The 16,854-nt window shown below is 39.8% G+C and overlaps 1 protein-coding gene across 7 annotated transcripts in view; it reads left to right on the top strand.

Moving 5' to 3' along the window:
* The first annotated feature begins 2,167 nt into the window (after positions 1–2,167).
* ZNF248 (zinc finger protein 248) overlaps positions 2,168–16,854 on the top strand; it is a 30,231-nt gene continuing 15,544 nt past the window's right edge. For 3 of the 7 annotated variants that reach the window (XR_004425338.1, XM_033130956.1, XM_033130953.1), the window contains exons 1-3: positions 2,168–2,253; positions 3,801–3,902; positions 4,002–4,043. Coding sequence is in view for 4 of the 7 variants with exons in the window: in XM_033130956.1 (XP_032986847.1) it covers positions 4,029–4,043 (15 nt within the window). In the remaining 3 variants the exon portion in view is untranslated. Of the gene's footprint in view, positions 2,254–2,278; positions 3,085–3,800; positions 3,903–4,001; positions 4,044–8,025; positions 8,111–16,854 lie in introns of those variants that run through there. The other 4 variants (XM_033130957.1, XM_033130958.1, XM_033130954.1 and 1 more) reach the window with 4 other exon arrangements.

Genomic DNA, 16,854 nt, shown 5'->3' with positions numbered 1-16,854 from the left:
AAATTGCAACTTATTTTATACATTAGAATCAAAGAGGAAGGTTACATGAAATCCATTGGTTGTAGATTAAGGGGGTGGGAAATTTCTGGGATTGGATAAAAAGCAAAATGGAGAGACACACACTTCTTTTACATTGGTGGGTACAGGATAGTTAATAGCATTTTACAGCACAGAGATGGTATTTGGGGAACAAGATAACAATGAGAGATTTTGTAGTTTCCTGCTCTGGTGTGGTGGGTCGTGCCCCCTAGGGGTCCGGAAAAAGGGAGTACTCTGACATTCCAAAGGGTATGTTATCCTAGATGCAAAAAGACAACAGACAGGCTCACTTAAAGATTGACCTTTGTCAAGGAAGCTACAGGCCAAGGATGTGACTTCCCCGCCATGGCCCACCTTAGTTAGGAATTTTTGTGTTCACGCCATCCTATGTGATTATTTCCAGTTTCCTGAGCTTGTCAGGTTTAATATGTGGCCCCTCTTCCATCCACAGTACCAAGGCTATTTAAAATGTTAACATTAGGGGAAGCTGGGCAATTAGTATATGGGAACTTATCTTTGTAATTCTTCTGTAAATCTGAAGTTATTAAAAAAGACTAAAAATAGTTCATATAGTATTATTAAAAGCTCCTCATAAAATAATATGCCCATATGATCATACTCTGCTAAAAATGTCAGGAGGATGTGCACATTTCCAGGTAAAGTAGTTGGTTTTGGGAAATGATAGTATTTCCCTTTTTTAGGTTTGGTATATGAAGTTTCTTACATATGAGCAATTTTTATTATTGTTTAATACTGAATTGCTACCGTGTTTCCCCGAAAATAAGACCTAGACAGACAATCAGCTCTAAGGCATCTTTTGGAGCAAAAATTAATATAAGACCTGGTCTAACATGGTATTATGTTATATTAAAGACCCTGTCTTATAGTAAAATAAGACTGGGTCTTATATTAATTTTTGCTCCAAAAGACGCATTAGAGCTGATTGTCCGGCTACATCTTATTTTTGGGGAAACACGGTAGCTTGCTTTCCCCCCTCATTCCAGAGTATAACTATGTTTGTCACATATATTATCTTAGTTTACATAAATTTCTTTTCTAACTGCTAGAAAATGAATTTATCTAAACTAAAAATAACATCTGTTCATGTTCATACTTCAAGTTCAAGCACACCTTTTTCTCTTGGTCTCTGTCTAAAAAGCACACAGTTTTGATGAACATCTCTGAGGCAAAGACAGAGCTCTAAACAGCAGCAAGGTTTCAGATAGCAATCCCTCAACTCAATAAAGAAGGTAGACCACCACCAGCTGGTTTCTAGAGGAGTAGGCAGGATGTGTACTGGGAAATGGCGTCTTGAGGAATGTACCGTATTTTGCTGCGTATAATGCGCTCCGGCGTAAAATGCGCATCCATGGTTTTGGCCCAAACTTTCAGGGAAAAAATCTTTTAATTTTTTAATTCAATTTTTTATTTGTTTACATTTAGGTATTAGTTTTTTGTATTGTAAAGGAATTTTAGCATTTATTTTTTTAACATTGTCCAAGAAATTTTATGTAACAATTACAAAACACAAGAACAGACACAAGGTACAAGAAATTTTAAGTACCAAATAATGTAACAGATTTACGATATTCACACATCATAGGCCAAGAACTCTTCACCGTTGCAAGATCGTGGTAAGTTGAACAAAACAGACTACTGTATTCCAGGGTATTATTTTTGCATATAGATACCGTTATTGATTTCTAGAGTTACACTTTTAACTGATAAGCATAAATAAAATAATTAAAAACCAGTATATAGATACAGAATTAGTATGTAATACACATCCTTATTTTTCCCTCACAAACTTGGGCAAAAGTGCGCGTTATACACAGCAAAATATGGTACTTAACAATTTATGCTTATACGTTACGTGCTTATACGTTAACGCCTTTAAGCTTCATAAACACTGTATTATCTAGATACCACCATTGGCTCACTGTCACAGTCTAAGAGTGAGGCACCGCTTTGAAGGGCAGAGCCGCTTTTCCAGCCCAAGCTACCAAGAGACAAGGTCCGGCTCTCCCGCCTCCCGGCGCTGCGCCCTCCGTCTGCGCATGTGCACCACCGCCGCCGCCGCCGCCGCCGCCGCCGCCGCCGCCGCCGCCGCCGCCTCCGCCGCCGCCTCCGCCTCCGCCTCGCCTCCTCCTCCGGGCTCGTCCTTCACCGGCCTCCTGCTCCCGGAGGAAACAATCCCTGGCGCAGAAGCTGCGGGTGAGCCCCAGAGGGTGGGAGCGAGAGCCGAGAGCCCCCACGTCCACCTCCCACCCCACCCCCGCGCGCGCCTGGGGTGTGCGGGGGAGGAGGTGGTGCCGGCGGTGCGTAGGAGTTCCACGGACTTCGGCGGTACCCCAGGCGTCTGCGACACCTACGGAGCTGAGGGGACGGCGGGCGGGGGCTTCTCTGTGTACGCGGGCCGAGGTCTGGCGTGGGACGCGGGCTCCCCTGCACTGAACGGGCGGCGCCGCCGTGTAGCCGCGGGTGGGGAGTGAGCGTGCGCGACGTGTGCGCTGGGCCCGCTCGGAGGGCTGCGGGAAAGAACGAGTACGCGTGCGCGACGCGTGGCCTGCGCGCTGGGCGGGGGACAGGGGACCCGGGCGCTCCGCGCTACGGGTGGTAGTAAATGCATTGCTCCGACCAGATAGCCAGCGTGGGACTCAGATCCCTTAACTGTAAAATGCGGTTGTCACGGAGCCCGGAGCATCATGTTCTGAGCACTCACATTGTGTCAACTGCTATTGTATTGCTTTGTTTTGTATGCAATGTATGCGGCTGGAGGAACTTCGACAAGTCGCTAGGGCCTCCATTTCTCAGTTAACCCATTGGTGACCCAGTTAACTCAAAAAATTGAATGTGAAAAGGTGAAAAGGAAGAGGGAAAGGGCTAGTATACCTAGCTACCAAGGCCCATTCCTGGCTCTAACATTCTCCAGATCCCAAGTTTTTATTTTGTCTTCATGTGTTATTTGTTACGTATAATCGTGACAGTATCCTGAAGCCATCGAAGGCTGTGTGACGTGGAAGGTCTGGGACAAATTTGAGAGAGGTGAGCTGGAGCTGAGGGGTGGACACATAGGCTACACAGGAAATGTCATCTCTGTGGAGAGTTTGTGAGGGTATAGTCGGGGATGAAAGACTCACTAGCCACAGCTAAGGCAATTCTGTCATTACTCCTGCCTAAACATCCCCTACTCCCCTCATTCTTGGTTCAGTCTGTTCACTCTTAATGGAGGAGTGCTGCCCTCAAACAGTGTCTCATTGTTGATGGCAGGTAGACAGATGCTGAGGTTCCCACTCTCCTGGCCTTATAGACACACAGGATGGTAGTGCAGGCAGGTCCTTTTTAGGTTATCTGGTTTCACCTTATTTGAAAGATGAAAAAAAAATTGAATCCGAGAAGGTCATGGAACTTGTTAGAGGTAAAACCAAGATTAAAAGTTGAGTCTGCAGAGTCTGAGCCACTGCCTATTTTGTCACTGTTAAATCAAAGTTAGTTTCCTGTTAAAGGACCCTTTTGAAAATTGTTGGCAGGTTAGAACAGACTTTAAAAATTTTATCTTAAACATCCCCATCCCTTTTTTCAGAGGTTTCTTGGATTATCTGACCTCAAGGGATTAATGGTATTAAGGTAAATAGATAAACAATATGGCTTGAGGGTATATTTTCTCTGCAACATCAGTTTTAACAAATCCACAGTGTTTCCTTCTTTAGATTACTGTTCTATGTTAAACTCATCTCATGTTTTTAATTTTTGTGTCACAGAACCTAAATTGGTAATAAATCAAAAAGAAACAAATGTTTACATACACTCTGTGAAAAGTGTCATGTCTAAGCTCAACATATATTGGAGCCACACATGGACATGTAAGTATCTTGTGTATGGAGCTGTGTAGGCAGGTGAATCCAGAAACTGCAAGGCAGGCCAAGTTCTCCTGACTTCCTTCTTCCTTCCTTCTCCCTCAGCACTCCCTCCTCCACTAAGAGCGGAAAATGAACAGATCTCAGGTGAGTTTTTTGTTTATGTATTCCTACTTGTTTTAAAATGGGTTTTTGAAAGTATGTAAGGGTTCATATTTTTAAAATGAAAAAGTAGAAATAGACAAATCTTTACATTAAGGGAAATGTAGCAAGAATAACAAATCCAAAGTAGCACAGTTGGCAAAATTAGATGTAAAATGTTTAATTTTACAGTTATCCAAGTTATTGTAAAATTTTCTCTGATCTTTCTGATAACAACACTGAAATAAATGCATTATATTGCCTGTATTCATTTCATGGTAGAAACAGCATGGTGCCAAAGCAGAACTCAATGCATATATTTTTCAGGGGACCAAACAGTGAGGGTTGAGTAGACAGCTCTCTCATGTGCCTTCTTGATTCAGGAATAAAACCTTGAAGATCTGGCAGAATGGAGGGACTTTATATCCTCAGAATAACTCCCCATAAATGTTTGTGTCAGCTCATTTGTATTTCTAGCTGGAGGAGTAGACAACTCTGACTTTCGTTTCTGCATTTCTCATTTACATTTCAACCTAATAAATGCAGTCTTGCTCCTTCATTGCTAACTAGAAGCAATTCTAGAAAAGGCCACCAAGTTGTAGTCAAATCCAGTTTTTGTCTTTGTCTTATTTGACCTTTCTGCAGCATTTGACACTCTTATCCTTAGTCTCTTTGTTTTGAAAGTCTCCTTTGTTGTTCTGTATGACACTGTCCTCCTAGCCATCCTTTTCTGACAGAATTCCTTTCTACGCCTCCTGAAGTAGCTGTTCCTTTTGCTCCAGACATTGTTTATACCTGGGTTTATTGCATATCCACTGCTTATCAGTCCTTGGCCCATTGCTTTACTCAGTCTACGTATTTTTCCTGACCAGTATTGTCTTTTATTTTAATAAAATATTTTTGAATTGGTAATATATTAACATGGTTTAAAAAGTGATATCAAAGATAGTAAATAAAAACTCACACTCCCATTCTGTCTGTACCTAATGCTCCCTCTAGATACTTTGCCATTTGTTTATCATCTAAACTGAGACACTTAAACTGAGAGTGAAAGATGTTCTGCAAACAATTATGCTGGGACAACTGGCACATATTGGGACAGACCTAGACCAACTGGAGTGTATGGTCCCCTACTATTGGTATCCACTATTTCTAGTTTCTTGTTTGTCTTCCCAGTGTTTATTCAGTTAAAAGAAAATATGTGTGCATATTCTTGTATGCCTCCTCTTTCTTTAAAAAGGAATCCATTATCCTTAATCCTTCTCAAATTTAGATGCACTTGTATATCACTGGCATTTTGTTAAAATGTAGATTTTGATGTCGTAGAACTGGGTGGGGCTCCGGATTCTGCATTTCTAATAAGCTACCAAATAAAGCTGATTCTGCCGTTAAAGGAACCACACTTTGAATACTGAGTCTGCACATGATTTCCCATTATTTTTTTTGCTTTTATTTTTCACTTCTTTTTGTAGGTTATCCCAGAGATCTCTCTGGAACAACATAGATTGCTGCTGCTTTCTGTGTTATAACTGCATAGTAATTTAATTGTGGATGCTCCATAGTTTATTTAACTAGCTAACTATTTCCAGTCTTTTGATGCTACAAGCCATGTTTTAGTGAATAACCTTGTACATGTAGATGTATTCTATCAGATAAATTCCCAGGAGTGGCATTGCCAGATCAAAGGGTAAATACAGTTGATAAACTTGATGAGTCTTGTGGGATTGTAGTATCATTTGTATTCCCTTGACACTACATGAGAGTGCTTTGTTTCTCCACAGCTATTCTCCATAGATTATGTGGTTCAACTTTTGGACTTTCATCAACTGATAGGTAAAAAGTGGTATTTTATGTAGTTTGCACCTGCAATTTTGTTAACTGTGAGTGAGGCTGAATATTTTTTCATGTAGCTAAAAGGTGTCTTGTATTTCTATTTCAGTGAACTATCTTACCTGTTCATTTCTTTCACCCATTGTGCACCTAGGTTTCTGACTTTTTTTTAGTGTCTAGTTAGCTCTTTATATATTAGGGATACTAATGCTTGTCTATTACGAGTTACAGACTTATTTTCTGGTATTGTTGTTTGTCTTGATAATTGCTCATGGTGTTTTTCCCTGTGCAGACGTTGTGTTTCAGGGTGCCACATTTCACTTAGTCGTCATGTCTCCTTAGGCTCCTGCCGGCTGTGACAGTTTCTGAGACTCTCCTTGTTTTGGATGACGTTGATAGTTTTGAGGAGTATAACTCAGGTGTTTTGTAGAATGCCCCTTAATTGGGAATTGTCTGCTGTTCTTCTTGTGATTAGACTGGGGTTATGGGTTTCTTGAAGGAAGACCACCGAGGTAAAGTGTCATTTGGTCACGTTAAATCAAGGGTAAAAGCTCTGACTTGACTTACCAAGTTGATGTATCATTATTGATCACCTGGCTGAGGTCTTTTGGTCAAGTTTCTCCACTGTAAAGTTACTCTTTTTTCCTTCGTTTTCATACTGTACTCTTTGGTAGGAAGTGGGGAGTTTTAAAAATAAAAAGGTCTTTCAAAGTGAGCGACAACCAGCATTTATTGATATCAATAAGCATAGTTATTCAGGAATCATTAATTCAGGCAGAAGCCCAAATAATGTTGTAATTAGGAGACAGAGGTCATGGGTATTTATGAGAAAGGGAAGGGGAACAGTTACATCAATTAGAGGAAGGCATTTTATTGGTGCAGATAACATAACAGTGATGGTAATTCTTAATGGTGTTTTTAGTTGTCAGTCCAGTAATCATAGTAACTACTCTTGTTATCTTTGCAAACAGTTCTTTGGGAAACAAGGTTGCTTAGGCCCAGTCCAGTCCAAAGGTTATTTTGTTTTGTTTTAACATTCCACAAGACCTGGAAGGCAGTTCCTCTGACAAGGCAGCTCCAGCTCCATTTTAAAGTGGCTTCGTTTATATTCTTGTTTATAGGAGTTATGCTACACCTCCTTCATGGTGGAGTATCCACATAAATTATTAGGACTTCTGCACAGACTTGTGTCTTTTCTCCTATTTATTAATTAATTTAATTATTATATCAGTTGAGCTAAGTATTTTATACTTTGGTTATAGTCCAATATTGCCTTGTTCATTTTGCTATTCACATTGTTCCAGCTTTGTTAATTAAGAGCATTTTTAGTTGGTTCCTGTGTCCTTTTGACATGCCCCGTTATTGTGTTTTTGTTTGAATACTTTCTTACTCTCCGGTACTAGGCAGCGTGGTAATAGAAACCAAGATTGGGAGTCTAGGTGTACCTCTTGCTACTGGTATGTCATTGCTTGTAGACCCTCTTAGGTGACTGATCAAGGAATATGTGTGTATACTAACTCATGTATATACACATATCTAAATATTTCGGTGTGTAACCATCTGTATCTATATTAAGTGTTACTTCATACTGATGTCTACTGCTATAATCATTACCATATGAAGCATTCTATTTAGCCGTCTCCCTTATTTGTTCGTAATCTCGCACTCTTAACACGGAGAATCTGGCGACCACCACCCATATTTCATTTACTTAATTGTTCAATTCCAGCATACATGTATAAGTGATTTCAGAGTCATTAACCCATAGGCTTTTGTTTTCTTTCAGTGTTTGGCCATTGTGAATTAAGCTGCTAGAAACATTCACATGTAGGTTTTTGCATGGACATGTTTTCAAACACCTAAGGTGTGAAATTGTTGGATCGTGTTTTAAGACTATGTTTAACTTTCTGAGAAACTGCCAAACTGTTTTACAAACGTGCTGAATCAGAACTGTCGTTTTGCATCTGGAACTGAAATTGATGTTGTGGGGACAGAGTCCCAGAGAGCAGTTTCCAGGCTCTTGGCCTCGCGTGGGGAGGTGCTGGCTGGGGTGGTGAATGACCATCGACTATGATTGGTTGGCCGTCATCTGTACCGGTTAGCCAATTGGCTACTGATGGAACTGCGGGGCTCCGTTGATTGGTTGGTTGGTTGGCAGGCAGAGAAAGTGAATGGCGGACTGTGGATGGTGTGGATCCTGCTACGTGTGTCTTGCCCAGCCGCCAGTGAGAATATACTGAGTGGTATGACTCCCATATCTATGGCTCCGTGGGTGTTCCTTTTTGTCCTAGCCTGATCCTGCGTTCTTATGTGGGGAGCGGGAACTAGAGACCCCGCAGGCCGCCTCACATGACAATATTATCATTGTTTTGAATTTAACCATTCTAATAAATGTGTCAAGGTATCTCATTTTTGTTTTAATTCGCATTTCCCTAGTGATAGATGATGTTGATCATCAGTTCAGATGTTTATTTGCTCCCCATATGTCTTTGCTGACATGTTTGTTCAGATCTTTTGCCCATTTTTCAATTGGGTCATTTGTTTTCCTATTGACACTTAAGAGTTCTTTTGTATATTTTGGGTGCACCTTCTTTATTAGATACATGTATTGCAAATATTTTCTCCTGTTCAGTGGCTTGTTCTGTCATTTTCTTAGCTATGTCTTTTGCAGAGCAGATTTTATTTTTAAAAAACTTAACCCATGTATTTTTTTTTTTTATGTAATGTGCTTTTTCTGTTGTATCTAAAAACTCATCACTAAATCCCAGATTACATAGATTATTTTTCCTATTATGTTCTATGTTCTTTGTTTTCTTTTAGAAGTTTTAGTTTAGCACTTTACATTTAGGTCTGTGATTCACTTTTACTTAATATTTATGTAAGGTATAAAGTCTGAGTCAAGGCTCTTTTTTTTTCCCTCCACAGATGTCCAGTTCAAGCACCATTTGTTGAAAGACTTTTTACCTTCATTTAATTGCCTTTGTGCCTTTGTCACAAATACGTTGACTATATTTTGGTGGATCTGTTCCTGGACCCATTATTCTGTTCCATTGATCTGTGTGCCTCTTTCATTAGAAACACAATCTTGGTTCCTTGTAGCTTTATAGAAAGTCTTGAAATCAGGTCATGTGAATCTAGTTTTTCCACATTATGTTGGCTATTCTAGGTCCTTTACCTTTCTCTATAAACTTCAGAATGATTTTGTCAATATCTACACAATAGCTGGGATTTTTACTTGAATTGCATTGAATTTATAGATCAAGGTGGAAAGAATTAACATCTTAACAGTATTGAATCTTCTGATTGATGAATATGTAATATCTCCATTTATTTAGATCTTTGATTTCTTCCATCAGTTTTGTGTTTTTCTGCAAATCCCTGTATATTTTGTGTTATATTTATACTTGAATACTTTTGTGTGTGTGTGCTATTGTAAATGGTGTTTTTATTTTCATTCAAAATTTTGATATTCCAGTTGTTTATTCTGTATAGGAAAATAGTTGACTTTTTTATGTTGACCTTGTATCCTACAGTGTTTCTATATTTGCTTATACCTTCCTAGAGGTTTTTTGCTTTGTTTTGTTTTGTAGGTTCTTTGGGATTTTTCTTCTAGACAGTTGACTTCAAATAAAAAATAAAGACAGTTTTATTTTTCCTTTCCACACATATACCTTTTTTATCTGTTTTTTGTTTGTTTGTTTTTGTTTTCGTCTTACTGTAGCTAGGACTTCGTAGTACAAAATTAAGTAAGAGTGTCAAGATAGGAGGATATCCTTGCCCTGCTCCTGCACTTAGGGAAAAAGGCTAGATATTAAATGTGATGTTAGCTCTGGGTTTTTAGAGATGGTGTTCATCAAACTGAGAAAGTTCCCCTCTATTTGTAGTTTGCTATCATGAATGGCTGTAGGATTTTGTCAAAAGCTTTTGCTTTTTCTTTTTCAATTGATATGACGATCATGTATTTTTCTTCTTTGTCCTATTGATGTGCTGGATTATATTGATTGAGTTTTCAAAATGTTGACCTAGCCTTCTGTAGCTGGAGTAAATTCCACTTGGTTGTGGTTTATAATTCTCTTTTACATTGTCAGATTTGAGTTGCCAATATCTGAAGATTTTTGCATCTATGTTAATAAGAGATATTGGTCTTTTGTTTTCTCATAATGTCTTTTTTTCTTTTTTCTTTTTTTTAAATTTATTTATTTTTTTAATTTATTGGGGTGACAATTGTTAGTACAATTACATAGATTTCAGGTGTACAATTCTGTATCACATCATCTATAAATTACATTATATGTTCACCACCCAGAGTCAGTTCTCCTTCCATCACCATATATTTGATCCCCCTTACCCTCATCTCTCACCCCCCAACACCCTTACCCTCTGGTAACCACTAAATTACGTTCCCCAGATTAATTTTCAAACCCTGTGGCCATCCTGTGGTTACTGATTGTTTTCTAATCCCCTCACCTTCCCCCTTCCCCCATACCCCCCCGCCCATTTAGCAACCCTCAGTTTTTCTCTTTGTCTCCAAAACTGTTTCTGATTAGTTCATTCACTTATTCTTTTTTTTAGATTCCGCATATAAGTGAGATCATATGGTACTTATCTTTGTCTGACTTATTTCACTTAACATAATGTTCTCTAGGTCCATCCATGGTGTTGCAAATGGTAAAATTTCTTTCTTCTTTATGGCTGCGTAATACTCCATTGTATAAATGTACCACAGTTTCTTAATCCAGTCATCTACCAATGGGCATTTCGGTTGTTTCCATGTCTTGGCTATTGTGTATAGTGCTGCAATAAACATAGGAGTGCATAAAGATTTTTGAATTGGAGTTTTGGATTTCTCCGGATAGATACCTAGGAGTGGAATTACTGGATCATAAGGTAGTTCTATTTTCAGATTTTTGAGATACCTCCATACTGTTTTCCATAGTGGCTGCATCAATCTGCAGTCCCACCAACAGTGCACAAGGGTTCCCTTTTCTCCACATCCGCGCCAGCACTTGTTGTTTGTTGATTTATTGATGATAGCCATTTTGACTGGGGTGAGGTGGTATCTCATTGTGGTTTTTATTTGCATTTCTCTGATGGTTAGTGCGGTTGAGCATTTCTTCATATGTCTGTTTGCCATCTGTATGTCCTTTTTAGAAAAATGTCTCTTCAAGTTCTCTGCCCATTTTTGAATTGGGTCGTTTGTTTTTTTGGAGTTGAGTTGAGTGAGTATTTCATAGATTTGTGACATTAATCCCTTATCAGATATATCATTGGCAAATATCTTTTCCCATTCAGTAGGATCCCTTCTTGTTTTATTGATGGTTTCCTTTGCTGTGAAAAAACTTTTTAGTTTGATATAATCCCACATGTTTATTTTTTCTCTTACTTTCCTCGCGCGAGGGGATATATCAGTAAAAATCTTACTCCAGGTAATGTCTGAGAAGTTTCTTCCTATATTTTCTTCTAGGTATTTTATGGTTTCAGACCTTACATTTAAGTCTTTAAGCCATTTTGAATTTATTTTTGTATATGGTGTAAGGAGGTGGTCCAACTTCATTTTTTTGCATGTGTCTGTCCAGGTTTCCCAGCACCATTTATTGAATAGACTGTCTTTACCCCATCGTACATTCTTGCTTCCATTGTCTTAGATTAAATGGCCATATAGGCATGGATTTATTTCTGGACTCTCTATTCTGTTCCGTTGATCTATGTGTCTGTTTTTATGCCAGTACCATGCTGTTTTGATTACTGTAGCCTTGTAGTATAATTTGAAGTCAGGTATTGTTATACCTCCCACTTTGTTCTTATTTCTCAAGATTGCCTTTGCTATTCGGGGTCTTTTATGGTCCCATATAAATTTTAGGATTATATGTTCTATTTCTGTGAATAACGACGTTGGCAGTTTGATAGGAATTGCATTGAATATGTATATTGCCTTAGGCAGTATGGACATTTTAACTAGATTAATTCTTCCTATCCATGAACACGGTATGTGTTTCCATCTATTTATATCTTCCTTCATTCCTTTCTTCAGTGTCTTATAATTTTCTGAGTACAGGTCTTTTACTTCTTTGGTTAAATTTATTCCCAGGTATTTTATAGTCTTTGGAGCGATTGTAAATGGGATTGTTTTTTTAATTTCTCCTTCTGATGTTTTATTATTGGTATATACAAATGCCCCTGATTTCTGAATATTAATTTTGTATCCTGCTACTTTACTAAATTCATCTATCAGCTCCAACAGCTTCTTGGTGGAGTCTTTAGGGTTCTCTGTATATAATATCATATCATCTGCATATAATGATAATTTTTTTCCTCCTTACCAATTTGGATGCCTTTTATTTCTTTTTCTTGTCTGATTGCTGTGGCTAGAACTTCCAGCACTATGTTGAATAGAAGCGGAGATAGTGGGCAACCTTGCCTTGTTCCTGATCTTAGGGGGAATGGTTTTAGCTTTTCCCCATTGAGTATGATGTTAGCTGTGGGTTTGTCATATATGGCCTTTATTATGTTGAGATATGATCCCTCTATTCCCACTTTCTTAAGGGTTTTTATCATAAATGGCTGCTGGATTTTATCAAATGCTTTTTCTGCATCTATTGATATGATCATGTGATTTTTATTTTTCATTTTGTTAATGTAGTGTATCACATTAATTGATTTGCGGATGTTGAACCACCCTTGCATACCAGGGATGAATCCCACTTGATCATGGTGTATGATCTTTTTAATGTATTGGTGAATTCTGTTCGCTAATATTTTGTTGAGGATTTTTGCATCTATGTTCATTAGAGATATCGGCCTGTAGTTTTCTTTTTTTGTGGTGTCTTTGTCTGATTTTGGGATCAGGTGATAGTGGCTTCATAAAAAAGTGTTTGGGAGTCTTCCCTCCTTCTGGATTTTTTGGAAGAGCTTGAGGAGAATAGGTGATAATTCTTTTTTGAACGTTTTGTAAAATTCACCTGTAAAGCCATCTGGTCCAGGGCTTCTGTTTGTTCGGAGATTTTTGATTACTGATTCAATTTCCCTGGTGGTAATCAGTCTATTCAGGTTTTCTGTTTCTTCTGGAGTTAGCCTTGGAAGGTTGTACGCCTCTAGAAAATTGTCCATTTCTTCCAAATTGTCAAATTTGTTGGCATATAGTTGCTCATAGTAACTTCTTAAAACTCTTTGTATTTCTGCAGTGTCCGTTGTCACTTCTCCTCTTTCATTTCTGTTTTTATTAATTTGGGTCCTCTCTCTCTCTTTTTTAATGAGTCTGGCTAAAGGTTTGTCGATTTTGTTTATCTTCTCTAAAAACCAACTCTTGGATTCATTGATCTTTTGTATTTTTTTTTCTGGTTTCTATTTCATTTATTTCTGCTCTGATCTTTATTATCTCCTTCCTTGTGCTCCCTTTGGGCTTATTTTGCTGTTCTTTTTCCAGATCCCTTAAGTGTGAGGATAAACTGTTGATTAGTGATGTTTCTTGTTTCTTTAGGTAGGCCTGCAAAGCTATGAATTTCCCTCTTAGGACTGCTTTCGCGGCATCCCATAGATTTTGGGTCGTCGTGTTTTCATTTTCGTTTGTCTCAAGATATCTTTTGATTTCTTCCTTGATCTCCTGCTTGACCCATTCATTATTTAGTAATAAGTTATTCAGCCTCCATGAATTGGTGTGTCTTCCAGTTTTTTTCCTGTAGTTCATTTCTAATTTCATAGCATTGTGATCAGAGAAGACAATTGGTATGATTTCAATTTTCTTAAATTTATCAAGACTTGTTTTGTGGCCTAACGTATGGTCTATCTTGGAAAATGTTCCATGTGCGCTTGAGAAAAACGTGTATTTTGCAGCATTGGAGTGAAATGTTCTGAAAATATCCATTAAATCCAAGTGGTCCAATATATCATTTAAGGCTGTTGTTTCCATATTGATTTTCTGTCTGGAAGACCTGTCCCTTGTTGTCAGAGGTGTGTTGAAGTCCCCTACTATGATAGTGTTTCTGTTGATCTCTGTCTTTATGTCAGTCAGTACCTGTTTTATATATTTAGGTGCTCCTATGTTGGGTGCATAGATGTTTGCTAGGGTTATGTCCTCTTGTCGGATCGATCCCTTTATTATTATATAGTGCCCATCTTTATCTTTTAATATGTTCTTCATTTTAAGTCTATTTTATCAGATATAAGTATTGCAACTCCAGCTTTTTTCTCATTTCCATTTGCATGAAATATCTTACTCCAACCCTTCACTTTCAGTCTATGTGTGTCTTTTGATTTGAGGTGAGTCTCTTGTATACAGCATATACAAGGGTCTTGCTTTCTTATCCAGTCAGCCACCTATGTCTCTTGATTGGAGCATTTAATCCATTTACATTTAAAGTGATTATTGATAGGTACATAGTTATTGCCATTTTTAAATTTGTAGTTAGGTTGTTTTGAACTTTCTTCTATTTACAGAAGTCCTTTCAGTATTTCTTGCAATGCTGGCTTGGTGGTAATAAATTCCTTTAGCTTATTCTTTTCTGGGAAGCATTTTGTCTCTCCATCAACTTTAAATGATAGCCTTGCTGGATAAAGCAATCTAGGTTGTAGGCCTTTGTTTTCCATCACTTTGAGTATCTCCTGCCACTCCCTCCTGGCCTTCAATGTTTCTGTAGAAAAATCATTTGATGGTCTTATGGGAGTTCCCTTGTATGTAACCCTCTGTCTTTCTCTTGCTGCTCTTAGGATTCTCTCTTTGTCTTTAAGCTTTGCCATTTTAACTATAATGTGTCTTGGTGTGGACCTGTTTGGGTTTATCCTTGTTGGAACTCTCTGCACTTCCTGGGCTTGTATGTTGGTTCCCTTCATCAGGTTGGGGAAGTTTTCAGACATTATTACTTCAACTATGTTCTCAATCCCTTGTTTCCTCTCTTCACCTTCTGGTATTCCTATGATGCGCATGTTGTTGCGCTTGATGTTATCCCAGAGGTCTCTTAAGCCATCCTCATTGTTTTTTATTCTTTTTTCTTTCTGTTGTTCCGTTTGGGTGATCTCTGCTACCTTGTCTTCTAAGTCGCTGATTTGATCCTCTGCTTCATTTAACCTGCTGGGAATTCCTTCAAGTGAGTTCTTAATTTCGGTAATTGTGTTCTTTAGTACTAACTGGTTGTTCGTTATGATTTCTACATCCTTCTTTTTGTCTTCTCTAAACTCCTTAAACATTCTTATCACCAGTGTTCTGAACTCTGTCTCTGAAAGGTTGGTTACCTCTGCTTCATTTGGTTCCAGTTGTGGAGGTTTCTTCTGTTCTTTTATTTGGGACGTGTATCTTTGTTTCCCCATTCTGGCTGACTCTCTGTGTTTGTTTTGATGTATTAGGTAGATCCCCTAGAGTTCTTAGTTCTTGCTAGGTTATCTTATGTAGTATGTGTCCTTTATATTTGACTTGCACTACTTCGTTCTTCTCCTCTGCGCTCCAAAGGTGACTCATGTGTTGTGTATATTGTCCTGTTCAAGAAGATCTTTAATTGCTTTTTGCTTGTGAGTAGGTGGGGTTAACTCCTAAGCTGACTTGTTGTGAGACTTGGCTCTGTCCACCGCAGGGCATTCTGCTGCGTGAGGGTTGACCACTTAAATGTGGTTTGGCCTCTATGGGCTCTAGTGCCTGCAGAGAATTCCCTCTGGGTGTATGACTTGTAGGTCAAACCCAGTAGTACTCTGGTGTGGTCTGGAGTTGGCCCCTGGATATGTTGAATCTTGTGCCTCTTAAGCTGGGCCCTGGTAGGGTAGTTTCAGAACAAAGCAAATCACCAAGCACAACAGCAACAACAACAACAAAGAAAAAAATCAAATACATTCACATGTAAAAAACACCCAATAACCCCCACTCGACACAGGCAAAGATATCAAAGATATAAAGATAAAGCAAAACAAAACAAAACAAAGCAAAACAAAAAGCAGCACCAGTCTTGGCTTAAGCCCATCAAGTAATGTCCAGGTTGTCCTCTGCTGTACCAAAGAGCCCCCTGTTTATTGCGCAGGCAGAGCCGGTCACCTGGTGCCCAGAGTGACTTTGGGACTGTAGATTTAAATGCGTGGGCCTGAGGGGTCTGGATGATAGTTTTTACAAAGTCAGTGCAGTTTCTGCCCTTGCCTGCACATATGCACACTGATAGTAGCACCACCAGCCCCGTGTCCAGTACTCCTGAGTCTTAGGGCACTTCTTCAGTGTGTGTGTGTATGGGGGGTGTGGGCAGGAGATTTTTGAGCTGCTGAAAGCCCAGAGCTGCGTCTGCCTTACTGCTGATCCCTGGGAGTGTCTCTGCAGTTGCACTTGCCCCGCCCTAGGCAGGCCAGAAAGGGTGGGGACTGGGGATGGAGGGGTCTTCTCTCTCCCATCCCAGCTGCGCGTCACCCTCTTCCCGCAGGCCAGAAAAGGTGGTGGCTGGGGGTGGAGGAGTCTCTTCTCTCCTAGCCCAGCCAAAAATCACACTCTTCCCAGCCTCTTCCCTGGGTCAGCGCTGCCTGTCAGGCTTCCCAGAGCCTGAGCACTAAGGCTCCTCTGTAATCTGACACTACTCCTCAGTTCAGGGGCCAGTTTAAGTCTCTGGAAGGGCGGGGTAGGATTGGAAGAGCGGGGGGGGGGGGGGGCCAGGTATGGAGTCTGTTTTCTTTGTCCGCCCTAGAGCCCACTAGCCGCCCTCCCAGCGGGAGAAATCAGCCGTGGGACGCAGGGAAAGAGCCCACCTCCTGGTCTCTGTGCTCTCCGTTCCGCCCTGGGATCCCGTGCGTGCCTGGAACTGTGGGTGCCACCGCGGTTTTCGTCGCTGCCGCCGCCGCCAGCCGGGACCACGCTGCGGGCCGGGCGTTTTCACTCCGCTCCCTTCCTTCCTTCCTTCCTTCCTCTGCTCACGCAATTAGCGCACCTTCAAGTAATCCTTAGCTTCAAGTAATCGACGAGTCTCTTAGCTGTTCTGTGTGATGAGCAGAGTTCTTTGATGGGTTATAGGTCCCGTTTGTAATAAGATCC

Source organism: Rhinolophus ferrumequinum, chromosome 16 (genome assembly GCF_004115265.2).
Source record: "Rhinolophus ferrumequinum isolate MPI-CBG mRhiFer1 chromosome 16, mRhiFer1_v1.p, whole genome shotgun sequence".
Classification (NCBI taxonomy): domain Eukaryota; kingdom Metazoa; phylum Chordata; class Mammalia; order Chiroptera; family Rhinolophidae; genus Rhinolophus; species Rhinolophus ferrumequinum.
The sequence above is the reverse complement of the archived record's forward strand: the minus strand, read 5'-3'. Positions and strand labels throughout refer to the sequence as shown.